The sequence below is a fragment of the Pomacea canaliculata genome, linkage group LG4, assembly GCF_003073045.1.
Source record: "Pomacea canaliculata isolate SZHN2017 linkage group LG4, ASM307304v1, whole genome shotgun sequence".
Lineage (NCBI taxonomy): Eukaryota > Metazoa > Mollusca > Gastropoda > Architaenioglossa > Ampullariidae > Pomacea > Pomacea canaliculata.
Window position 1 is genome coordinate 16,611,277 of NC_037593.1, and position 27,605 is coordinate 16,638,881.

Genomic DNA, 27,605 nt, shown 5'->3' on the forward strand with positions numbered 1-27,605 from the left:
ATGCGACCACCACTACCACCACCACCACCGGCCACAGTTGATGTTCCATTTGCACCATGGCCTCCTTTGGCCAGCAGAGAGCCATAGCCAGTGATGGTCTGGCAAAACACCCACAGACTTCCTCCACTGCCTCCACCCCCCACCTTACCCCTTTTATCTGGCCATCCAATCCATTCACGCTGACTGTTCCATCGAGAAGGAAGGTGTTCGTAACATTCAGCCAGATACGACCACCTCCTGCACCACCTGATTGCCCTCCACCTGCACTTCCAAACAGTGTTGGTTCATAGAGGTCATTGTATGGAAATCCAACTTGTACACCATCTGAAGGACAGATGACAAGCAAAAGTATTATCTTTTTCAGACTCTTGCAAGATTTCCACCTGTACCATATGTATTCTTCCATGAAGTATGCTAACAATCATAATCAGAGCTATATGGATAAAAATATGGCTCTTTTTCCTATTTTGAGTGGCAATATGAATGTGAACAGAATTTTAATAGTTGTGAGTGAGACCATAAGTGCCAGTGTAAATGATTACAAATGGAGAGCTAGAAATAGTTTATGTTCTTCATAGCCTGCATTAGTATTTTATGTAAAGTGATGTTCTTGTGAAGCCATTGCAGACACAACAATATCCTGAAAAGGATTAATAACATTTTGTTTTGCATTTATATTAAGCTACAGTTTTAATAGAAATAAAAATAATTTATATTTTTTTAATAAATCTATTTATAGCAAAGGTAAGGCCTATACTGGACCATGATTTTTCTTCCATAAACATAAAAAAATCTCAGCTAAGTTCTATTAAGTATATTTAGCTACAAACTCATAGGATATTGACTATTTAAAGGTCTTCACAGATAAACTTTATACAGTTTACTTGAAAAAAAGTATACCTAATTAAAAAAAACTTTTCATGACTTGCCTTCACTTGCTCTGCCTCCACTCCCACCATGACCTGCTCCACTGCCCACCTGATCATTAGCAAATCCATGTCCTGGGTTAATGACTCCATGAAGACCACGCCTCAACTTCCCACTGCTGTCAAGATTACTGCCATCAGCTTGTTCATAGCCAAGACCATCTGCATTCAGATTTCCCCCAGCATCAATGCTCATGTTGGTTGTTTGGACATAAAAATGTGTGCCACGTGCTAACCCCCCACCATCAATCTTGAACCAGATGGTGGAGAAGTTAATGCCAGGCTCATAGACAGGATCGCTGATCATATGAAGAAAGCCCCCTGTTTTTACATGCACAACCTCAAAATCATAGCAGCTGGCTGGCTGGTTAAGAGTGCGGCCATCTTTAAACAGCCACAATGTTCCATCATGGTGGATGGTCAAATTCTGTATGTAAGCCAGTGTGCCGTTCAAAAATATGTCCACACCATGGACAGTTGTTTCTGGGGCTAGACCAAGAAATCCTTCTGGGTAGACGTGGACACTGAAAGGCATGTCAATTTTTGAGCGATTTAAGTCCATGGTCTGGTTGGGTCCAACATGGATGGCACCAGTGCGGTCACCAATCATGTTGTCAAAACTTAGAAAAGCTGGGCTACCTGGTGGATCTGTCAGTACAGCCAATTGTGCTCCTCCATAGATCTGTAGTTCATTAAAGTGGTAGCTGTTGTTGACTGCAAGGCATTAAAGGAAATCTCTTTTAATTTCTGTGCATAACACAAAAGCATGCCCTGTCTTTTAAAGTTCTTGAATTCTCAGTAAAAGCTATTTATGTCTCTGGTGTCTGGTGCCATATTAAACTGAAAACCTTTACACATGGTAAAATGTTAAATGACATTAACTGCATTTAATCATGATGATGATGATTGATGATGATGATGAGGATGCATGATTTCCAGAGAAACAAGCACTTGCAACAAAAGCAAGACATAGTATATAAAGGAATGAAGGATGATCAACAATATAAACAGTGATGATGCAGAGACAAAAGATGTTAGGATAACATCCAATGAGGATTGAGAATATTTAAAGCATAGATTGTTACCTTACCAGTGCCACTGCCAAATTAAAAAAAATGTTTTTTGTCTAGTGCCTACCTGTGAACTCTGTGTTACCATGATGAGGGAGGAACCATGCCCTGCTGGCGTCAGTGTCCAGGTTTTTGTATGTAGAATCCTCCACAACATTCAGGTCCCTTGCCGGACCTCGACCCAGGTTGTTGATCATCAATGTGGTGTGATTATAACCTGGTAAAAGAATATGGGTTTGAAAAAGAATATGGCATGAAACAATTTTTATTGCAGGCTTTTCTTAAAAAAGTCATTATCTGAGTTACAGCTTATACAGCGTACAGAAAACCTGGCTTTTACCTGTGTGAAAAAAGAACACTGTTCCTGGCCCACCATCACTATGTCCTCCCTCTGAAAGTCCACCAAAGGCACTGAAATCCCCACTAAATGTCTTGTTGTCAGAAAAATGCATTGCTATCCTTCCGCCAGACCCTCCTCCTCCAACAGTACTTCCATTTTTACTTCCTGCACCTCCAGTCACTTCAAAGCTGCCATAGCCCTGGAAAACAGTCAATTAACAATGCATGATCATTTACAGTCAAACACACATTTAGTTCGCTGATCTAGTTTGGCATTTTACCCCATTTGGGGTATACTCCAATACAACCTGTACTGATAAAAAAGGAAGCCTCATGTAATATACAAAAATCTTCAGGATTTGCCTTTTTTGTGTTTTTTTTTTTTTTTGGGGGGGGGGGGGGGCTTGCCAAGCTCATTACCTGAATTAGCCCAATTTCCATAAGAATGCTGCCTCCACTGCCTCCTCCAGAGCTTGTAAGCCTGCCTCACCATTACAACGCACAGTTCCATCATTATGCACTGTGCCTGTAGCTTTCAAGTAAATGACACCTCCACCTTGCCCACCAAGGAAGCCAGTGTCACTGGCTCCACCCCTGCAGCCACGTGTGGAAGGATGGAAGAGTGAGCCAAAAGCATGTCCAGTAGAAGGCTGTGCAGATCCTCGGCCACCACGCCCACCATGCCCAGCACCTGTCAGAATACAGTTTTGCTGATAATGGCATCATTAAGCTGACAATAAGTGTTAAGCTGACAGTGATATGGCTGTGCTCACATTTGTAGATCAAGTTAACAGTGATGTCGATGTGCTCACAATAACTGTTTAGCTGACAACAGTGATGTTGCTGTACAACAGTCAAGTTGCTGTGTTCACATCTAAAGTTCTGGCTAAAACTAAAGCATCAAATACTAAAGTCATACATCATTGATTTGTACTGCTAAAGCATAAAATTTCCCATCTGCAGTATCAAATATGTTATTGCTCACAGAACCATTTATCCTCCCTTCTTTAAAAATGACATATCAATCAAATTTATCAATGCATTTTGTTTATTTTCACAGATTTTATGTAAGAGTTTGAAGAGGCATTAAGCAGTTTTCATAAATCAGTATTTCTACATTTAAGTGGAATGAAATGATCCCTAGTACCTAGAAACTAAAAAGTATAATCATGAATACAATATTATCACTAAGGACAAGAAACCTATGCTGCTCATGAAACTAGTAAGAGACACTGTAATGTCTCAAAGGTAATGTTTTCTTATTTTTTTTACTTGCCTGATGCACCACTTCCACCCTGCCCATTACCCTCTGAACAGGGCACAGTATGAAAGTCACCAGCCATAACACCAAGATCATCAATTGTAAGATTGCCCACACTGATGTTGAGCTGAACTGCATGAATGATCCCACCTCCATGAATGTTGAGGTTTCCCACCTGAGAATAAAATAGGAAAGTGGAAGTACATATCTGAACATTTCCCTTTCACATATTTTGCTCCAGTCAATATTTTAAACTTATTTAAATGTTATGAGGTTTAATTACTTGATATTTTTGGAAAGTAATCTAGTAAAATTATTACTTAGGTTTCTAGGACATGGAATAAAGCTCTAAAACTACATAATATAAATACCTCAAGTGTCAGGCTGTTTTGATCATCTGTAAGCCCAGGGGGCACAGTGACCTCCCCACCATCAGCTACGGTAAGTGTGGGCACACGCAAGATGCCTTCAGGACTTGTCCAGCCTGAACCAGCAATCTTTCCAGTGAGTCCAAACAGCAAATGACAGCCACTGGACACTTCAATTTCATCAATGCCAAGAGTTCCCCTGAAATAAAGTACAGAATGTGTCCTCACCAACATGTGAAGGGATTTCATCTTTCATTTAATAATATAATAATTTTTGATTGTATAGCACCTTATCCTGGCCTGTGGACAGCTCAAGGTGCTTTACAAATGACAGAAGGTGCAGAAGGGGATGTAGCTTCAAAATAAGGTGATGGCAAAATGTTGGTGTTCAGCGGACCATGTCCATTTCACAAGCTTTAAGGTTTCTGACATAATTGTAAGGTAGTTAAATGAGTACGCTTATGATGTTAAAACTCTTCTTTCCGATTTGTCCATTTCCCTTATTTTAAATTAAGAAATGTTAATATTCCCTTTGCTATAATTAGAACATATTTTATTAATATTTCTTGTGCACTAGACACAAAACATACACATCCCAAAGATATTTTTGTCTCAAAATATACCCCAGTTAAAGAAGCATTACCAGACTGTAATGGTGACACTTCTACATCTGAAGAAAGAGGGGAGAAGAAGCGTTCCTCCATCATAGATGAAAACATTGGCAAAAGCCTCAATTTCATCCACCAATCGGAAAGCCATTGTCTGACCTGGACCTATGTGCAGCACACCCGTATTGTCTCCTGATATTACATGACTGACTAGCTCATATGGCCTGTCAACAGTTAGAGAACTTCATTAACGACATAGGACTTCAAGTATGAGCAGCTATCTTTACGATTTAAGTAGTTTCATAATCTCCATGACAGCTGGAACTGAGGCATGCTTCTAACATGCTTATGTTACATGTACACAGCTGTTTCTGACAACACTATTTCATTTCAAATAAACTCATCAACTACAATAGCAACAAGTTTAACACTGATTTACTTCTCGACACATTTTAGATTGAATTTTAGTTATTCCAATTCCAGTCAAAAAGCAACTTAGGTGGAGAATTAAAAGACAAGACTACCTTTACAAAATTAATGGGAAAGTATATAAACTTAAAAAAAATATTTAAAAATGTTTAGTAAATGTAACAAAGGCAGATAACATTTATGTGACATCAAACAAAGATGTGGTTTATTATTATCATAATGTTAGAAAAATGCATACATTGTGAGACTTGGATGAAGGGCTAAGTGGGAGTAACCCTGAATGCGCACATCTTCAAATGGCCCAGATGTGTTGTGAATGAGCCAGGTGCGACCAGCATCACTTTGATAGTCACTGTAGTTGGTGACTTGGTATCCAAGGGACTGGTCTCCATTATCAATGATTAGTGTTCTGTTGTTTACCTCTGGAGTTGCATCCTGGATAATATATTATGAGGATTTGATCAACTTCCAGGGTGCAATATTGTCACCAACCAGTCCATGCCCCAAATTTATTGTAACCCTGGATGAATGTGATGTGTGTGATAGAAGCTGGTCATTTTAAGCTGTTCCATAGGGCTCCTTAAAAATGTTTATAGTCTTTCTGTATATTTCAACATTAGTGCCATGTGAATGACTTTATTTTATCTGAATGTGTATAAATGATGTAAAAAGACCTGGGATGCAAGGGAGAGAGAATCATGGACCAGAGTAAAGGAGAAGTAGTGAGAACATTGGATTGAGAGTGGAGGATATTTTGTACATTTTAACTGTAGATGCTAAAAGCTGAGATGTTTTTACATTGTAGTATTGAAAGAAGTGAAGAGCCAATGCCGAGACATTGTGCCTAAATTTGTTTATAGAGGACCTGACAAACGCTTTGCAGTCTGTGGTTGTGTATTTCAATGTATCAATGGCCAGCCCTTGTATTATTAACCCTGTATCTTAAGAAACATGTATTCTGAAACCCAGTTCAAATTGGATTATCTGTGTTAGGAGCAATTGGATTTACTTCTCATTAGCATCGTCAAGAAAGAATGAACTGTCCTGAATTCTGACTACTGCTAGTGACCAGAGGACCGTTTATATTGGAATAACTGTTCCCAAGAATTATATTGTTAAATTATTTTACTTTATCTCTGTGTATCAACTATTAGGATTAGCCCACGGTCAGGTCGGTTTTTTTGTCAGAGTAAAAGAACATGTAACTTGTCATGTACCTGCATGGTGTGGTTGTAACGAAATATATATTTTCAAAGTTAATTCTCTTATTTCTTGCAATATTATGCTTATTATGGGTGCAAAACAATATCTATCTATCTATATATTTTTTTTTGAAGTTCCTTTCTCTTAATTTTTGGATTTGTTATGCTTGTGAAGAAAATGAATTCATATTACTTCACCATAGCCTTTTTTCTATTGTGTTCCTCTTTCAGTCTTAATCACAGAATCACCTTGAGAAATATAGTTCCTGCTCCACCATACTTTCCTCCAGATGAACCACCAAAGGCAGCCAAGGAGCCATACCACCATTGTGTCTTTCTGTAGTAAACAGCAATGCGACCTCCACCACCAGAACCACGGGAATTAGCACCATCTCCGCCATTAGCCTAGAAATATTAGTCACTGCTATCATGGCAGGAATTTATGATCTAGATTTTAACTTTCAGTTTTCCCTTCTATACCATTTCTATTTCTAGTTTTTGCTTTAAATAATTCTGAATAATATAGGCTGCTGTCAATATTTCAGAATTTAATTAATTTTTTTAGGTTTATAAAGAAACAGATTCACATTCAAGGATTTACTATGATAAAAATAATTCCTGAATGGATGTATTGAAATATGATTAAAAGTTGTTAAGCAAAAACTCATTTTAAAAATAACCTTTCATGCAGATAATGAAAAGAAATAAAATCAGAATTCTAAAGTGAAAAAACAGGAATCACATTAAGTGTAATTAAAAGAAATGACTAATGCCTGATTTACTTACTGAGAGTGAACCTGACCCTTCAAGTTCAAGGACATCCAGCCAGATGCTACCACCAGATCCTCCTGCAGCTCCTGCTAGACCATCTGCTAAAATCTGACCTTCCAGTATGAGAGATTTCCTTGCTACCAGTTTCAAAATTCCACCACCTTTACAAACATAAATTGCCAAAATATAAAAGTCTCTCCTTGATCCCCTATGCAAACACATGAAGACTAAAAATGTAGTACAGAATAACAGCTGTTACTACTGTTCAAACATACCTTTTCCTAGCACAGAAAAACACTCTGAGTAAAAGAGGTTCCTTATATTATTTAGCTAGTCTATTTTATAATTAAATAATGACCCATTCTCTATCAAAGGGCCAGAAAAATACATGTATAATGAAGTTATTATCATTCACTAATATTTCACAGCAGTATAATTCATCTCTGAGAGTGTATATTTTGTTTTGTAGTGAAGACATAAAATTGTGAAAATTAAGTGTACCACGTCCACTGCTGTTTGTGGCAGCAGTCCCACCACTTCCGAAGGTGTCTGGCTCATACAATGATCCATAAATAGCACCTGCCACTGAGTCTGAAATGAAAAAGGTCGTGCAAAACCTGAAGTAACAGCCAATCAGTGTGTAGCCAACAGAAGTAACTGTAACATGTCTAGTAATACATAGGCATATACAAATATCAATACTGCAATGTTCCCAGCTTTAAAATAAAGTTCGTTAAAAAGAATTTGCATAGCACTTCTGTCAGGATGCCTGCTGTGGAGGTGATTACTTTTGGTCAAGAATACGATGAGAGTAAGAGGAGAGCTCACTTGTAGCAGTGCTTCTGTCTCCCCGCCCTCCATGTCCTGCGCCACCCCCTCTCAGCCCTTCTCCAGGTCCTGCCAGCAAACCATGCCCTCTGACATCCAGAGCACCTGAAGCATCAATCTGGATGATATTGCTGTTGATGTAAAGGGTATCTGCTGTTATCAAACCACCTCCTTCTATCAGGAACATGGCCTCATACCTGCTGTCAGAGCTGGCAGTCTGTCACAAAGAAGTATTAAAATGACAGTAAAAAAATCAAAATAAACGATCCTTAGTCACATATACAAATACATGGCAGTCTTCAAAATTAAGACAATAGTGCACGCTTCTTTAAAAATATTTCTATCAATACCTCACCCAGAAATCACAACTCCAAATGCCAGAAAGCAAACAAAATAGCTATGCTGATGGTGCAGCATCTTCACAAACATAAGTCAGTCTTTGCTGACAAGTATTTTATTTCTCTCAATCTCACAGCCAGCTGCTAGCAATTCTTCTCTCTTCATGGCCAGTCCTTCTCCAGCACCCTCGCTTATCTTCTTGTTTCTCTGACCCTAGCAATAAATCCTGACATGTCATGTCCATCCTCTAATCCTGAGTCACTACTGTCAAGTCTATGGTGTCAAGTATTTAGACTTTCCTTGTCATCTATAGTCTTAGTGATCCAGTGGTACAAAGGTTAGTGCCTGCCACCAATTCAGTGAAGGTTTGATGTTCTCAGACACACTGTTTTTTCTCTGCATGTGGCATCTGTTTACAGGGGTGGCTACCTTGCCATGATATAGCCTTAGTTGCTGGCTTGGGTGTAAAACATCGATTCCCCCCCTCCCTATAGTCTAATTGGTATTCTAATTCTACTGAAATCAAGACAACAAAATAATAAATTACTCTTGATACCACTTTTCAATTTTATTTTTAGTGTTTTGGTCACTCAAGGCTTTTTTCTCATCCAGGCTAAGCAATTTGAGCAAAGAGTAGATCACTCTCTCATGAGAGTAATGGCTACTCTGCACAACTTTCCCCAGGAAACAGCTTTTGAAAAGGTCAACAGAGAGCTCCCAGATTTTGTGTTCCTCAGGCAGTGAATTGAAGATAGTATGCAAGTGAAAGGGCTGAGATAAATTTTCTTGGTGAAGAGAAACAATCTTGTCTGAAACCCCATTTTGTTTTTGGTAAATATTGCTTAAAAGTGAAGATTAGAAAACTTTCAAACATTGAGGTCACAGCTACCACATATTCCACAAATTACATTCATTAGTGTATCTACCATGATTTCCCATTGATCACTAGTGTTTCCATAGTGATTTACAAATTGCAGTTTTGCGCCATCTTGTACTGTGACACTAACAAACTTCAGGTGGCGAGCAGCAGACAGTTCCCAGGAAACAGTTTGTTCTGAAAGAATAAAAATGACTCAGTGTGAAGACTTTTCCATTTTACAGTTTTGTGATTAGAACACCAACCTATGCTCCTGCTACATAAAAAAGCACATCCTAGAGCACAGTATATCCATTGGTTTGCATAAATAGGATGGAAAATGACTTTGATAAGAAAGTTTCATTAGGTATTCTTTTGTTTGTAGTTCAAAGAGTGTCTCATCCAAATCATGAAAGCACTATATAAGAATTAAATGAGTGCAGTAGTGCTAAATAACCAAATGGGAGATTTCTTTCACATAACAGCAGGCGTCCATCAAGGGTGGCCCCCTATTAAACATCTTTCTGGATGTTGTAATTACATCTTTCTGCAGCCATAGCAGACTATGAGGGCTTCCCTCTGTAGTTATTGTCTAAGCAGATGTGAGGATACAAAAAACCCAAAAAGAAAAAAAAAAAAAAAAAAAAAAAAGGAGACCCCCCCCCAAAAAAAAAGCAATAAAGCCAAACAAACTTTTTGTGTTTTCAAAATAAATCTTCCAAAGAAAAAATTTGATAGTACACTGGTTCCAACCGTCATGCACAATTACAGATTATCATTGCATGGATATATCCAGTAACTTCCTTTTTTACAATCTTTCCCTCCCTCTGCTTAGCCTTCTCCTTGTCTTTAAAGTTTGCATTTCAATTTCTGATATTTTGTTAGCTTGCTGGTCTCTTATTCAAAGCACTGAACTCACAGTCAAGTGAGAAAAGGAACTACAGAAGTGTTTCTTTTTTTATTGTTATTCTATTATTTCTCTTCTTTCCACTATTAATAGAATTATTATCAATATCATCACTCACCAGGACCAATGATCAGCCTTGCTTTGTCACCTGTAACCTTGCCCCATATTTTCAATAGATTGCCACGCACGAATGATGCTGGACATGTAGCAGGGGAGGTCAGACCAGGGCGAATTTCAACTGGAGCAGGTGGCAAAATCCACTCTGCCCCAAGGTAGAGGTACAACAGCCAAGTCATATTCGCTCTTCTGTACTCGGTATCCTTCCAGACCAAGAATGTTCAAGCAGTAAACCATAGTCTCTTTGCATAGGGATGAAACCTTTACTATGATTGCTACAATGAACTCTTTAAAAAATGTCTATACAGTTTAATAACAAGAAAAAACAGACAAGTTTTGTCAACAGTCCAACCAAGTTTCAGCTGGCACTGACATTGGAAGTTATTTAAAATTTGAGTGAGATTTATAATTAAAACAAATTGTTTGGTTTAGAAAGTTACCTGTGTCCATTCCAGGATATGCCCAGGTGCAACATGCAAGTGACCTGTGTCATCACCTATGATCTGAATACTCTTGACCTTTGTGCGGGTGCCATTAAATGTCAGGTGAGCTCCACCATAGATTTCCAGAATTGTAAAATCATAAACAAAGTCAGATGTCTTTGGCAGCAAATAGGCAATTCCACCTGTCAGAAACACCATATCACTAAATGCAAGCAATCAACACACATATGTGTAGATTAAAATTGAGATATTGCAATAAAATGCATTGGTCTTTATACTTAAACTTATAAAAATAAATGTTCCTTTCTCAAACATCAGTAGAGCCCCCTTTATCCATCCCTCACTGTTATGCAGCAAATATGTAAATGTAACAGAACAAAGGCATTAAGCATAAAAAAGGAAACAAACCTGTAGAAATGTAGCTCTGATAGGTAGATTCATCAGCCCATGTACCCCCATGTTCTGTTACCTGTTTTACCAGGTTTAAAATGTCAAAAACTTATACTTAAGGACAATAGCTCTTACTTATAAGGGCACATCTTTCAAAAATTCAATAGGAGAAGCAGCAGTTGTTTGATGTTTATTCAAAGTTCTTAAGGTTTGCAGTTCTGGAAAAATATTTTTTTCCATTTTTTTAAAACATTTTGTGCCTATTAGTTTTAAAGAAAATATTATATAGCTTAGACATGTAAGTGTATTAGCATGTATGTATATCGGTAAAAATAGTGCTATGAGAAATCATAGGCATGAATGTTAAAGAATGCACAAATAATAAGAAACAGCAATGTTGACAGAGTGAAGGAAAAAAAATGGTAACTGTAACAATAATGATGTGTGTGATTGTGTATGTGTGTTATTCAGATTAATAGTCTTACAGCCGGTTTCTGGCAATTATTGTCCACTCTCAAGTTCCTGATGTCGTCACCATGAAGATAAATCAACCCAGGCCCACCAGGTTCTGCACCAGCTCCTCCTGTTAAGAGAAAAAGAACTGCCCCATAACATTTGTGGTGTACTCCATCATTTTCAACATCCTGTCCATTATTCTCTGACCATAGTCTCTGTCAACTTATGTTCAACATCCCAAGCAATCACTCCAAATCCCATTTTATTAAGGACATCCTCCATTTTACATGTAGCAAAATAAATGGCTGCATTTAGGACTAGATAAAAAGTGCCAAGTCAATGATGGAAAACTGTTTGGTATAAAGAGAAAAAACAATGTTTTCCCTGTTACTGACAATCTGCTTTACAGATTAGGATTCAGTGGTCAACTCTGCTCTAGCCATGACTCTTCATCTCCAGTATATCTCACTATGTTTTAATAGTAATAAAGGACATTTTAAGCTCTACAATCACAAGCAAATTTACCTGCATTTCTTTGATTGTGCCACATTTATATTTACACATTTTATTCTCTGTAAAGTCCATAAAATCTTCGATATAAAATCCTTCTGTTACCTTGCTATTCAAGCTCCACAAAATTTCCCTCCCAGTATATAAATGCAAACAGCCTATGTCTGAATGCAAGACTTTAGTGTTGTGAATTGATGTGAATGTTACTCTATCACTTTACAAGAAAAAAAAACCTTCCTCCTCCTCCTGCTCTTCCAAATCATCATCAGCAGCAGCATAATTATTATTATCATCACGACAAAGATTTTAAGTGTACCATATGCAGTAACATGGCCACTCAGAAACTCCCCAGATGAATACTTCACACGGACTCGACCACCAGCACCACCACCTCCTTTTCCAAGACCATTGCCTCCATTACTTGAGATTCTGCCACTTCCGGTGAATGCATTACACTGTACATTTAATGAGCCACCACTCCCTCCTCCTGCATTGGCTGCCTGCAATATTTCACAATCATATTGCTTATAAGCTTTCCAACTTTAGAAGGCACAGACTGTTAGCTTAATTGCTATTACTACTTTAGTTGTCCACTTACAATAATCTTTAAAAAAATAAAATTCACCTTGAAGTTACACTCTTTTAATTATGATCATCTTACACATCAACCATCAATTTTAAGGGGTTTCATGAAAAACACTACACATGCAGGTCTGCAGAGCACATAAATGAATGTATGCAAGCACACACATTTTTGGCTCCCTCCAAGATATATTATTGTGCTAGTACAGATATTAATTCTCAGAAGTCAATACAGCAAAAAGCTGTTTTAAATACCACCAATATCCATTATTATTAAAATTTTCCTATAATTTATTATTTATTATTTGTAAACATCTGTTTTGAAATCCATACCCCTGCAGGCAGTCCATCCACAGATACAGTGCCATTCAATTCAAATCTCTGAGATACTGTGATGCTGATGTATCCTCCTCCTCGTCCACCATTAACAGCAGTTAGGGAGGAACCACCCCCACCACTGCCAAATGTGTCTGCATCATAGATGAAACCATAGGGAAGATTTGTAGCCAGGGTGAAGGGAGCTGCTGTGTTTCCTTGACCACCACGACCAGCGTGGCTTGCACCACTCCCACCATTTGGTGAACTGATGCCAGCACCTGGAAGACGAGAAATAAAAATAAAAAAGGATCACTAATATTTACAAACTGAATGCACTTCTCAAACTTTCTAGCTTCAATTAAGTAATCTGAATGAGATCTTGCTGAAATGATGGTCAAAATCATTTCTTGCACAAATTATTAATATCATCTTCATCATCCTTACAAATAATGTAATAAATATAGCAATGCATTCACAGCCCACCTGGTCCAGCACCACTTTTATATCCACCTCCAGCTGTTGTGATTATGCCTCCTGCAAATACTGTCACACTTTCCCCAATAATGTTGACAGAATCCGACTTGAAAGTTCCAGCTACAAGCAAGGTAGTGACCAGGAACTTGGAGATCTGAGAGACAGTTGAGGCACTTGGTGTTGCTTTTTGGAACCCAGAATCTAGCAGTCCATTAACTTTGACTTCAAGGTGCTCAAATTCGATATGATTGGCTGAGTCTGATGCCATTTGGATTCCTAGTTTAACTTGTCCACCAGAATCAACAACAAAATGGTTTCCATTCAACTCAAATGATGGTGGCCGTAAAATTGTGATAGGTGTTACAGATTCTAAGATTCCAGAAACTTCTCCATATCCGAGGTAGAAGGTATCATTGGGGTAAAATATTAGTTGCCCCTTTACAGCCATGTGATTCCAACCATGCACCAATGGTGGTTTGTGGTTTATCATCTTCCCTGCTTTGAACAAACCATCCACGATCACAACTTCAACAACAATATATGAAACACCAGAGTACTGTCCTTTTTTCTGTGCAGCAGCATCCAAGGTCATGGTGCCATTCTGAAGCACTGTTAGCGACCTGGTACGGATTAGACTGGCCCCTGAGATATTCAAAGGAGACTGAGACGAGAAAACACCATTAACAGATATGACATCCACAATTAATTCTGAGGTGGGGTCAAAAGTGAAGTTTCCACCATTTCCAACAGTCAGACTTGATATAGGGGCTGGAAGTGCCAAAGCTGAAGCATCAAAAAGACCATTGACTGTTATTTTGTCGGCGAAGAGTTCTGATGCTAAACTGGCAGGAACCACACTACCATTTGCTTTCAGGGACTGATTTTGAGTGTCCAGCAGTAATTTCCCTTGTGGACTATGAACTACAAATACTGTGATTTTCCTGTCATCTTCAACAGGAGACTCCAGAATGACTTTGTTTTTCACTTCCATGACACCTGAAACACTTAAGGTATGAGTGAAAATGGGTCCATCTGCACTGAACTGGAATCTTCCAGAAGGACCAACAATGATATCTCGAATGTCCCGGCCAAAGATAATGTCACCTGTTGGCTGGAAGAATCCATTGATGGTGATATTCATGCAACTCACAATAAAAGAGTCAGACCCTTTCCAAATGAGGCTTCCACCATCAATCATTAAACGTTCACAGTTCTGGAAGGAGACTGGCTTTTGTAGTTCAAAGTAACCCCTGATGTCTACAGTCCTACCCATGTATGTATCAGTGGTTGCAGGGTCAAAGGTCACATTTGATCTGAAATATAAATGAATGCCAACAGGCCCAGAGTCAACATTTTGTAGAAAATATGGGAAGAAAGGACTGGAGTCTAGATAATGTTACTGTTTTTTTAACACAAAAGCAACATTAGTATTTAAAGAGCTGAATATAATTTAAATTTGTGTATATAATTGTTGTAGTAGGTATAGTTCTTTCTAATGGCTGATGGTGAAACAGCAAAAGACCCATCGTTTCAATAAAGATGGGATGAAAGATAACTATCAACTCCTGTGTGTCACAGCACTAGACAAAGTTACAAAAAATCAATTATAAACATAGATTAAGGTGTAGGGGTCTCGCTAACATCAAAAACAAACAAATACAGGGTAAATCAGGTGCATGAAAAATAGTTTGATGTGATATTACATAAATGGATCCAATGCTTGAAAAAGCACAGATTCATTCTACAGGAAGAAAAATATCCTTCCAGAATTAAGCCTTACACACCCAGGTCCAGTACTCAAAGCCTGCAAGTTGCTGAGCTGCACTGTCTGAGCATGAAAATCTCCCATTATCTGTAGTGTAGTTACATTCAGTGGAAAGGTAGATGAACCCACTATCGTGATGATTGAATGTTCTAATCCAGTCAGCCGTAAGAGATCAAGCTTCTGTGTCTTCAGAGTCAAGTTACCTTCAACTGTCAGCTCCACAATACCCTAATGAGATGCAATCATAACTTAGATATAAGAAAATGTTTAGAGATATAGTATAAGTTAGTATTATTAAAAATATATCTTTATCAACTCCTGCAGCCTATCACACTTCAGAAAACAAGGCATTATAAAAATGTGTTATTTCACAAAAATGACACGACAAAATTATCAGGACTCTGGATGCACATGAATGGAGAAAGAGATTATAACAGAAAGCTGATAGATTACATTTTGAAGCATCCTAAATGAACAAGAGTTAACATTTGCTTCTTATATGCAAACTATTAATTTGCTTACTGAGAAAACTGACATTCCAAAATCAGTACCTTAACATCCAATCTTCCCATGATGTAGCTCCACATTTTAAGGGTGATGTCTGAATCTTCTGCAAGCTGCAGTGTTGCTAAATCCATCACATACTTATTGGCATCAAAATTGTTACCTATCCGGATACTCCTGGATTCTTTCAAATAAATAAGTGATGTATTATCACCTTCTATGTCACTAACATCTAGATCCACATCGGTGACCAAAATGGCTGCATTTTTCAAAACTATTTTGTCCAAGTCCTGTGAAGCATCAGTGAGCCAACCTGCTGCACCTAATTGTTTGAAAAAATGACAAACGACATTGACTTCTGCAGTGAGATATTTGTTTACTAATACAACATTCACAAGCCTTGCTGTTGTAAGAAAGTCATGTGTGACTTCAAAATCTGTAAGTATTAAAGTAGTACGCCTAATACTTTTCATCCTAACACCAGCCATGAGCCTTTTCTGCAAATCTATTGAGATGCAGTCTGAATAAAAACTTTAAAAAATAGGTCTATTTCATTGTGATTTTTTTTCCCCGATGCTAACTTTTTTCCTAATATGCTTTTAAAATACTTTTAGAGAAAGAAACTAAAGAAACTGATTCGATTCAACTTTCATGGAAAACATGTTTAGTTTTATTTTTTTCTTCCTAAGCCTTTACTCCTTCCTTGGTCACGGGATGCTAGCAAGCACTCTCCTGTCACCTCCATCCTGTGATTTTTTTATCTTATTTAGTTCAAGGTGCAACCCATCTTTTTAATGTCTGTCTTCAGGTTTTTAACTATATGTTGAATGGTGAATCTGCTTGACTTAAAACTTAAAAGCAGCATTCTGACTTTAACTACGAAAAGGCGCCAAAGATCAAGACTGGAGATTTCTGATATTGATTCTACTTTGACATTAATGAGTATATCCTGGCCAAAAAAAATATATAGACATGTACAAGGAAGGTGGATGGAAATCTGCATTTTTTTTCAAAAGAATGATCAAGTGTGACAACAGGTCAAAGGATGTATATATTCACAGGAAAGCGGAAACTCAAATAAACAAGTATACTGATGAATTCTCTTTCTGCATTGCAGACACTTTGTGCAGCAAGAACTTGCCTGTAGTTATGAGGTTCAAGTTACTGCTGTTGATGGAAAACAGTCCTGCAGACTGAGCACGGTTGTCCACTTCCAGTTCACCTATACTAGGTGATCCTTGTAGGAGCCAGAACACTGTCCCTGGGCCTCCAGCACAACCTTCATATGTTAAAAGGTAACTGTTAGATTATTCTTTTCTCTTGATCTGCACAGCTTACAAGTTTGAAATAAAAAAGTAAAGAGTCCCATATCTTAGTATATGGGGCAGTGAATGTAACAGGCTCACTATGGCTATACATGGACTAGCCCTCTCCTTCTTCATCTTCTCTAATATATCAGATACCCACTTCTGCGTGTTGACCAGACAGAATTTTCCAGTCATAACACAGAGTGGTCCTTGAACCAAAGTGACCTTTGCTCCAGCTATAACCACCAGGCTATGGTATCACCCCATTTTGAAATTACATGAGTGAAATTACGTACATTACAGATTACACCTCTTTAACTACTTATTTAGCTTACTAAGTTTACGCACATCAAAAATTTTGAAACTTAAATATATCTTATAAATATGAGATACTGTTACAAACTGCTGAACCATAAGACAGTAATGAGTCTAAATCTTACAATGATCTCCTTCAGTTTCTTGTATTTTGAATGCATTCTTGTATAGCGCAAACTCTATGATAGCAGACCAGAACAAAAGTGTGAAACAAACACCAGTAATATTTTGTTAAACAAACCATTGGGAAGAGGTGACGATGCTGGATTAATGAATTGCTGATCGGTTCCTGAAAATAAAACTTTCTAGTTTTGGTAAAGGTCAATTTTGTTTAAAGACTCATGTGAAAGTCTGAAGTAAAGACACACAAAAATAAATTCAGAAAATTAAAAACACTATAATTAGAACTAATATGTAAATTCTTCTTAAAATATTCTTGTACATTGCCATAAGAATGTGACCAGATGATCACTTTAAATCTGGTGGACAAAACAGATGTAGATGTTAGCTGACTTTCTTTGACATTACCTAATATTTTGACATCTCTCCTGCAGTCGTTCTAGAGTACAAAGAAAATAAAGTGACTCACGGGCTGGGTACCCATAAAGACGAGCTGCCATTGCGATGCCACCAGTCCATGCATAAGGGTACACGCGCACCTTGGATGTTAAAACTGGATAAGCAAAGTTTCGTTTCACTGTGCCTGTGTATGTAGGATTGCCAGGAACATATCTGTTGTAGTCTGCATCCAGCATAGTAACCTGGCAGAAAATAAAAGTGCCTTTTGATCTGATATACAAAGAAGTTAAAATTGGTAGTAAGTATGACAACTTAAGTTTGAAATTTTCAAGGTAGTAAAAAAATAAAATATAACATACAAAAACATTGCTGAAATTTAAAAGTAAATCTTTTAATGAAATAACTGTACTGTTATGATCAGATAATACACCATATAATGCAAAAGAAAAGAACCGAATAAAAGCTGTGATTCTGTTCTTTACCACAATACCTTAATTTTAATAGCATCTCAGATTTTAAGATAAGGTTTTATCATTGCAAGTCAACTCTGAAATATAATTAAAGCTGTGGAACTTTGTAACCATACCCAGTTTTGTAATGTGTCGTCGTAAAACTGAAGTGCATATTGGGTGACATATAGAGGAACTGTAACTCCACCTCTAGTCTCAATTGAAGTGACATAGTACTTTGAGGCACTAGGAATTCGCAGTTCAATATACTCAGAAAATGATGTGTTGGATACTGGGCGCCAACACTTAGAATCTGATGGATTCAGTAGTGGGTACATGTGTAGGCGGTAGACAGAGTTGAGCTCACACCAGATGTAAGACCAGGGATGAGGCCTTCCACGTCACCTGCAAATTTGTATATTCAAATTTTAAAACACACCTGTTTTAAATATAATATTCCATCCTGTACTTTGTAACTTTTAATTACTGTTTACATTTTTTAAAATATATGAATATTTTTATGACTTGCCTGACTTTTCTTTAGTTGTCTAATGTAAATTTTCTAAGTGTCATCTATTTTTTCCATTATCTTCAATTTATTTTCTTTTGATTTAATTTTGATCAGGTATTTTTAGATATGCAGCGAGAATATTTGCACAATAAAAGTGATGCTGCACTATACCTCTTATATTAGTAGTATAGAAAAAGTAAATCCATGTACTTTAAAGAACTGTATATAGAGAGGAGTTAGTGTAAATGCTGCTTCCAGGTTTAAGTTGTGGATTTATTTAAAGATGCAGTGTAGTTAATACAATATATGATATGCTAGTGTCTCTAGCAAATGAACAGGTTTACAGGCATGAAAAATGTTTCATGTTTAATTGGTCAGATAATTAGGAACCTAGTATAGGTATCATATATTCAAGGCATGGAAAAGTGCTAGAACCAGATCATGTTAATTTTTACCTCCCATTCCTCCAAAGGTGAAGGCTGTTCCAACAAATGTTTTGTATGCAACAACCACAGCGACCCTTCCTCCTCCTCCTCCTCCTCCCCTTTTCCACTTCCTCCTCTCCCACCATGAGCAAACAGGTATCCTCCACCTTGAATGCGTTCAGCTTCAATGTAGATGCTTCCTCCTGCCCCACCCCCACAACTGCCATTTCCACCATCTTGACCTTTCACAGAAATGACACCATCCACTTTTATGAGGCCTCCTGCTTTCAAATTCACAATGCCACCTCCAGACCCTCCACAGGATCCACCTCCACCTCCTCCAAAAGTGGCTGGGAGGCGGAAACTTCCATGAGCAGCAGACTGTCCTGACGTAAGGAGTCCTCCCCCTTGACTGCCTCCCCTTCCTCCGTGGCCACCTGTACCAAACCAATTCGAAAACACCACATAGGCATTGAATTTTTTTATGGAAAAAAATACCATACATAGAACAGGAGCTGTTTTTATGAAATAATTTATAAAATTCTAACTGCAAAATTGTTCATATATAAGTGTTAATTAATGTACAATGTGCATAATATTAATATTTTTATACTGCACCATGTTCGTGACAGAAGCAACTCACCACAGACAAAACTTTCTCTCTCTCACACAAACATGCATGCAACTGCAAAAAAGTCTGTTAAATTTCTGGAAAAGATAAGGTTTGAAGTGTACTTTTACAAAATTTTCTTTATCAGAAAGAAAAACTTTTACAATAAATTACCATACTTGTCGATAAACTTTCTGTCGTTACACAATTATACAAGAAAACCACTCGGTCTGCGTGCAGCCGAAACAAACTTCCCGCACTATACCTGACTACACAAGGGAGACCACCATTCCAAATCATTTTAAAACTACCAAAAGTGAAACAGTTCTGATGATTAGTAGGGGATGGGGAAGCCTGAAAATCGATAAAACTGTTACTTTTAACCTTATATTTTACAATGCTGTCATATGGATATTTCTTGAATTTTGGTTTTACGATTTTTTTTTCAACTTCCTGTGAAAAGTTATACATCGATGGAGGTTATTCAGATGAGCGATCGTGCACAGATGTAAACAAGACAGGCTAGGGCAGGATACCTCAAAAAGTTTGTGATGTTAGTGTGAAGGAAATTCAAAGGTTTGTTCATGGAGTACTGATTAGCTTGAAATGTAACCATGGGTACAAGTTCGTGATGTAACTGTAGTTTTAGACGATCCACGTTGCAGCGCTTCGAAAAGCTGCTACAATGTATTATATCGTGTACATTATGAATGAACTCTATATATAAATTATATAGTCTTCGCGGGCTGTTAGGAAGTGTGCATAATGAAGCAGATTAATAGCAATAGCAATCCAGGGTAATGACATCAAATTTTCATTATTTGATGAATTTCCAGCGTAAGGGTTTATACAAACATGTATGCTCAATGGCTTCTGTTTCAAGCTATAATGTAACGCAATTAAAATTTTAGATGAACTCAAATTTAAGGGCTGAACTTTCTTTAACAGCACATTCGACCCTACCTTAATATAATATTTTACTATTTTGTTACAACATTAACGGATTTAATGAGTGAAGTATTATATGTTCTAGTCATATTTAAATCATATATGATCGTCACTTTTTTAGTTCTCTTCCATATTAAGGGGACTGTGATGTATAGTGGTGGAGAAACTATATTGTCAAATGTTTTGACATCCATTCCATAGATAAAACATAAGTGTATGTTTAACTGTTCATACGTCCGTATTTGAAACCGCTGCTCGATTTTTGTCTTAAACATCAAGACTGAAATTATCAATTGTTTCGGACAATACACAGACCTTCTAAATCCCCGGTTTTTAAAATAAAAGAATGTATATATATATATACTGACTAAATAAAATACTAAATATCGGCGAACCTAGCTATGACTATATAAGTCCTAGACTAGTATACTGTAAATACATATTCGTAGGAGTAGGGTTGGGAGGTGGTATACTCGGTCAATTCGAATTTTCGAAGGTGGTACTCGTCTGGGAAGGTTTGAAAACCGGGGTTGTAAATGTCCGGAAAGGGACATTGATAGACGATAAAAACAGTTTCTAAAGTCTCTGCAATCATCAAACTCCTTGAAATTAAGCTTGTAATGTCGGTGGATGCAATGTTTTTAGTAGAAAGAGTCGAATTTGTCTAGGATTGCATAGGATTGAATCTTGGAATAATAAAAGCCGTCGGGTAAAAAGAGCCAATGCAACAGAGATAACATTGACAAAGGTCTAAAATGACAAACATTTATTACTGTACGTTTCATAGGTCAGTACCTAGGACAATCTGAGTGGGCACTACACTTGTTTACAAAGACCAGGGATCGATCAGACACACAACGAGCTGTGAATGCATACATTTGAAAGAGAAAGCTTTTCTCCCAACATCAACCCCGCCCACTCCTACGGCAGAAAAAAGGGGACTGGATTCGGGGAGGGGGAGAGAAAAAGGGTGGGGGGAATGACATCGGTTGCGAAGTCCAAATCTATTTGAAAGTTTTTTTTTTTATCGTAAATTGTTTATTTGTGTGTGTGCTATTTAATCGCGAGTGATCATTGATAAAGAACTCGATATTTACGCATTGGCTATGTGGCGCATGCAAACTAGATCATACGCATCCTATTTTTTTTTTTCCTGTGGAAAATATATAATAATGTTTACAGTAAAATGTGGACAAAAATTCAATTTATTCATTGTTTCCGAGACCAGCATCCATTATTACTATGTATGTGTGTTTTTTTAGTAAAGCGCATTGAGCCCGTCTTTAATGGTGGGGAAAAGCGCTGTACAAATCGACATCATCATCATTATTATTTTGCTACGAACCCTGAAGCCAAGGTATAACTGGCTTACCACCACAATTCTCCAAACACTTATAAGAGTGGGTGGTCTCATAAGTAATTTGTGGCGAGGGATGCGTAATATTTTGAAGACTGGAGGAACGAAATTTAGGCATACCTCTTTAGAACACATAAAAAGACCATCATTGTTTTACTTATTTAATTTTTTTTTTATTTGCTGGTTTTAAGCATCATTAATGATCATGCACTCGTGTTGTTCTGGAGGTGAATTTCGCTGCAACCTGTTTTGACACCTGCGAGCTATTAGGCTTTTAAACTGTTTACAACCACTAAATCTTAGCCATCCTCTTGTTCGTATCTAAGATCATGAGTGCTCAATTTAGGACAAGGGTCTACCATTGATCCTACTATTTGCAAGCAGTTTTCATTAAGTGTACTGTCTGAACCACTTATCCTACTTTTCGGTGGCCTGGCACACGGGTCGCTCGTTGGACGGGTTATCAGTCCTCAAATGATGACGCCGACACTAACTGCAGGCAGACGTCGCCGTTGCCAGTTAACCAACAAGACGAGGACTGCAAGGAGCGTTACTAGTTTAGAAAACAAACGCGAGAGTCCTCAAATCTTGAACAACCCTCCTCCCCCCAACCAAAAAAAAAAAAAAAAAAAATACAACAAAAACCAACACCTCATGTAAAGCACTCGAAATAACATCGTCAGATCATTTTGCATGTTGCTTTCATTTTTTAACAACGTCGATAAAACGTTCAGTTATTCGTTTAGTGCTGGGTAATTAGCAGTTTGGTAGTTTTCACGAGAGTGGCTGTTAAGCAATTTCTTAACACGGCTACAGCTTCTATACCTTTGGCGCTTTCCCCACATCTTCAAATCGAGCTTGTAAGGACTGTACTCCAGCTGATTGTAACAAAAAGATTATTTAAACTATAAACACTTTACCATACTTAAAAAGTCGTTCAAGGAACTGGTACCACCTGTGCCAGCGCACTTTCAAAATCACAAACAAATGCGCAATAAAAATCTCAGCCGTCATTGAAGATTTATATTCTCTTGTGTCTTCGTGTTGGTCAGGATTTTGATAACTGATATCGCACTGATAGCGATGTCATGCTGGGCTTATATCATGTTATTTCATGTTATCATGTATTAGTTTCAGATTTCGGCTACCATCACTACTGCAGTACTTAAACGCAGAGAAACTTGTACTTCAAATATACAAGCATAATACTCTTCAATACTAGTTTTTTTTTAATCTAATTGATTAAAACCTAATTTCAGATCGAGTGTTACTCGACGGGTTGAGACTGATTTTTATGCATGTGACTTCATCCAGCCAAATGTTTTCTATGTTGGCAATATAGCGATGACAACTACAGAGATATATAAAGGATTACCAGAACAAGGGGATACGTGTACATCTATTTTCCTGTTTGCTGCATTTTATTGTTTCACACCCCCATCATTTATGCGCTTTTATGTCTCTCGAAGTCGATGCAGAAGCTTGATAACGTTCGTGTGAGGTTAACTGCTTATCACCCCTCTACTTCAACTACATCCCGACTCCTCCAGAGGGTGAGATCACAGGACCAACACAGCTACGTGATCGGGCTTGTTCCCGAAAGACACTGATGTTACATGCTTAAGGTGTGCCTCGTCTGCTTCTTCTTTCCTAACGCTCGACAACTGCGCATCTCTTTCTTTTCGCGGAGGAACACGGTGGCGTGAGACGAGGGACTGCATGGTACGTGCGCACTAATATTTGGGGAACGAGAGGATGATTGACTTGCGTTAACCCTCAAGCCAACGTTCAAGAGCTTACAGATAAAAAAGATCCGAAGGTCAAAAAACACAAGAGTGTATTTAGCTGGTTCTCTTGGAACACAAAGAGGTTATAGCTGGCGTAACATCACCAACACGCGCCGCCATCACGCTGCGTTCCCTAACCGTTCACGACAACTGACAAAGTGGTGAAGCAGAGATAACTTTACCCTCGGGGCTAGATTAGATCAGAAGCGTTGTGTGTCTTGTAGGAAGTCGGCTGATGATTTAGAGGTACAATCCATAGGACCTTCTTGGGACTGTAGTAAAGGATGTAAAGAAAATTCTGGGGGTACGGAAAAAGTCACTGGGGCAGCCCACAGTATTTTTCAGACTCTATATAACAGACACACTTCTGAAAGTGTATGGTGACAGACGTAATGTCCTGTCGAAAGAATTTTTCCAACTCCCATCAGGGCCACTGATTTTGTATACCTGCATGCAGGACCAACAGACTGAGGATGTCCTTCCTTGTTTCGGCCGTGCGTCCTTTGAGCGCCGTGCTGAGTGCGAATGAATGAAATATGAATGCGAAAATCTCTCTGGTACATATGAATGTGTTGTGATTTTTTTTTAATTGAGCTGCCCCCGGGAAAAATAAAGAGTTCTCTTATCTCTTATCATAAAATATGGCCATAGAGGATGGAGGGATAGGGGTGGATTTGAAGGCGGCAATGATGACAATGAAGAAAGTAACTGCGGCTATAATGACGATGATTCATTGCTTCTGGTTCTGCAGCCATGCAAGACTGGCTTAGATGTGTAAAAATGAAGACGTTTCCGCGGGGGGATGAAACCCCTTGAATCGATATTACTTCATGTTTTATATCAGGGCATCTTTGCCACACCTGCGAGATGTAGGCTTCGTAACTATGGAAACAAAGCGCTTGTCTTTGTTATTCCATAATACAGGAATATTATTGTCCCCGTGGTAAGAACTTACCTTCAGCTTCATAACTGCATAGTGCTGTCAGTATGAGGAGACATGTGAGACCATGGAAAGCCCGCTTCTGTGAGATTTCTATAGGAAGTCTGCTTGTGTTAGACTACTGAAAAATCTGTTTGTTACACGTCAAGAAGTTCTTTTTTGTGACTTCTACTGACACCCTGATTTCGACTTCTATAATGTCTCTAACTTTTTATTTATTTATTTTTTTGGAGGGGGAGGGGCTGTTTCGTAAAGGTTTTCTATTTCTACCCTAGTTCACCATTCAAGCACAGGTGTAATCTTTAGTTATTTTTCCTAAGGAAAGTATTTGGAAAGACACACCCCTCTGTTAGGTGCAACAAAGCTAAGTGTCTCCACAAAATCAGCAGCATTTTTAGATGTTATCAAAGGAGTCAACAAGGAATATGACACCTGTTCACCTTTCAGACTACCTTATGCATGACAAGACATTACAAGGACCGAGCAATCATGTTCTCTTTTTATGTTACCATTAGCACAACAACACTGTTCCCTGCTGGGAAGGAGATAGACACAAAGGGACTGGCACAATCCACCCACACCGCCCACAGCTGTCCTAGGGACTTGCTACCTTGTCTGTTTTCCAGGACTACAGTCCTTCGAGCAGAGAATACAGACTGTTTATTTGTCGTGCTGTTCGGGGAACACAAAGTTTATTTATCCCTGTCGATCTGGTGTCTTGGTGCGAGAACCTTGAGACACCTGTGCGTGAGGCTGGTTTAGTCACGCTCCGTTCTCTGCTTCTCTCGAGAAAGCTTTTGCATCCGGCTTCCGAAAAAAAAACAAGTTACAACTTCTATCAAACTGTGTGTGCTGTCTAGTCATGTTCCTGGATATCGTGACCCAGATGTTATTTCGCAATATCAGGCCATTCTGTTCAAAATTTATTTCAACGCACAACAATTACGTGCACCCCCAAGCTTATTTGATGTCGTCTCGAAAACATAAAATGGCGGAGACAAACTGTGATTTTTCTCCTTACCAACGACACAAGGTGTTCTTTGTGCCTCAGTGACAGGTAGAAAGCAACAACACGATAACCTCACAGCAGAGACGCCGGTAATTTGATATTCACGTGGTTGGCCGAAATAGAGGTAAGTATTGGAGCTGAAACGAACTTCATTTTTGGGACTAGGGGTGGGGGAACATCCGAAGGCTATCCGGATATTATAATGTCATTCGCGGGCCATACAAAATTATCAACTGAAAAATTAGCCTCTATATTTGGTGAAACCGTAGTTTCCCTGCCTTGGCCATGTCAGACCGAATGATTGTATGGAAAGTTCGCCACCTCTGGTTTACACCATGGACTGGCTCACCACAAGGAGTTTAAAAACATGTCAACATATATAGCAAGGTGGGTAGCTATAGCTAACTAGCAATAAGTTTTCAGGCAGCATAAAAGCATAAATAAGTCAGAAGAGAGAGAAAGAGAACAGTACTTACCTGTAGAACTAAAGATTTGCATTTTATGCTTGAAAAGGTGAGCTAGGGGAACTCTTCGAAGCAGGAAGCCTTTACGAAAAAAAACAAAAGTTCTAGACCCTGTAAAGGTGTCTCAAAAGTAGACCAGAAATCTCACAGAAGCGGACTTTCCATAGTTCATCATAAACTTGTATACTGTAGTTTAAAAACGGATAGATAGAAGGATGGACGGAAAAAATGTGAATTTGAATCGTAATTAATTGAAAAGGTCATTGACCCATTTCAAGGGATTTCAAGACTCCAGTTAAAACATACACACATATACATCAAGCCGCTACTAAAATTACACGTATAAAAGCATACAAAATATAGAATGCTGTAAGGCAGTCGAAGACTTACAGAATAAGCAGACCATGTCCAACGGTTGAGAGAGAGAAGAGAGGGGGAGATTTTACAGTCAGTGCATAAAACGACTTTCTCTTTTAAGCCGACATTTTACGAACGCAAAGTCTTGACCTATTTCGTTTCAACCTTTGACTCTCCACTTTGCCCGACACCAAGGGCACTTCGCCTATACAACAGATGGAAGTCCTCGATGTTTTCAGTGGGTTGAGTACACTATGTACACAGACTTTGTAGTCGGGGCCTACCCTGTTCCCCTCCTTTGTTGTCATGAAGAGTCTAGCACCCAGTGAACACAGGCTGTCGTTGCTGCTGGTCATGTATACTTGTTATTTGCAACGTGTACTCTCTTGGGAAGTGTGTAAACTATGGAAGAATGGTACCTCACTGGCAGCCGGATAAGGGATTCATACAGAGGCAGGTAAGTGGGTCAAGAGACAACAAAAAAAGCAAATTTAAAGGTCGTTCCGTAACATTTCTTTAAGGGTTAGAGGTGTTAGAGGCCCACTTTTCTCACGGTAAGTTTTGTTTGTTTTTTTTTTTTGTCTTTCTGCTTTACCTATCCAGACTGGTAAAGTCTGCGGACCATGACGCACGTGTTTCCTTTGAGCGCCTTTGAGTTGGCGTGGGACCGACAGAAACTATCATGGTCATGATGGGCGCTCGCATTGCGGTACACAGGACAGAGGTTATTGAGTTCACCTGGCTGAAGGGGCAGCCTCGACATGAATTCCAGTCCTGGGAACATGAGCACTGAGTCTGAAATCTCATTTTAGAAGCTGCCTGATGTCCTGTCCAAGAGCTGAATCCAGGACAGCCAACCTTCACGGTATTGGCGACAGGCGTTAACAGTTACACCACCGGATCACCCTTAGCTTGACAGAGCGAGAAAATGGAACTAGCTTGGTCAGACTAGTAACCACTTACCTCCAGATCCCTGGGCGTTGCCTTCCCCTGGTCCAGAACCCCACGTGCGACCGAGGCCATCGCTGAGAAGACGCCCATTGCTGCCCACGATGACCCAGTCAGTGACGTCAAGGGTCACGTAGCGTCCTCCACCTACATCTGTTCTGGCCACGAGGGTTCCATTCACCTGGACAACAATCAT

General features: G+C 38.6%; 2 protein-coding genes across 2 annotated transcripts; both read right to left on the reverse strand.

Annotated features, from left to right (window-relative positions):
* Positions 1 to 2,394: 2,394 nt before the first annotated feature.
* Positions 2,395 to 19,157, reverse strand: LOC112561095. The gene is made up of 25 exons (XM_025233327.1): positions 19,020 to 19,157; positions 18,191 to 18,458; positions 17,675 to 17,846; positions 17,327 to 17,374; positions 16,605 to 16,742; positions 15,511 to 15,785; positions 14,979 to 15,187; positions 13,204 to 14,507; positions 12,736 to 12,998; positions 12,137 to 12,320; positions 11,340 to 11,437; positions 10,873 to 10,933; positions 10,462 to 10,646; positions 10,023 to 10,224; positions 9,068 to 9,195; positions 7,803 to 8,019; positions 7,476 to 7,565; positions 6,990 to 7,135; positions 6,453 to 6,608; positions 5,240 to 5,436; positions 4,608 to 4,796; positions 3,968 to 4,163; positions 3,612 to 3,771; positions 2,756 to 3,026; positions 2,395 to 2,535 (listed from the first exon to the last, which is right to left on the reverse strand). The coding sequence occupies exons 2-24, from the start codon at positions 18,389 to 18,391 to the stop codon at positions 2,761 to 2,763; spliced, it is 5,085 nt and encodes a 1,694-aa protein (XP_025089112.1). The 5' UTR covers positions 18,392 to 18,458; positions 19,020 to 19,157; the 3' UTR covers positions 2,395 to 2,535; positions 2,756 to 2,760.
* On the reverse strand, positions 18,993 to 27,605 carry LOC112561610 (keratin, type I cytoskeletal 10-like). The gene is made up of 2 exons (XM_025234190.1): positions 27,425 to 27,605; positions 18,993 to 19,426 (listed from the first exon to the last, which is right to left on the reverse strand). The coding sequence occupies exons 1-2, from the start codon at positions 27,603 to 27,605 to the stop codon at positions 18,993 to 18,995; spliced, it is 615 nt and encodes a 204-aa protein (XP_025089975.1).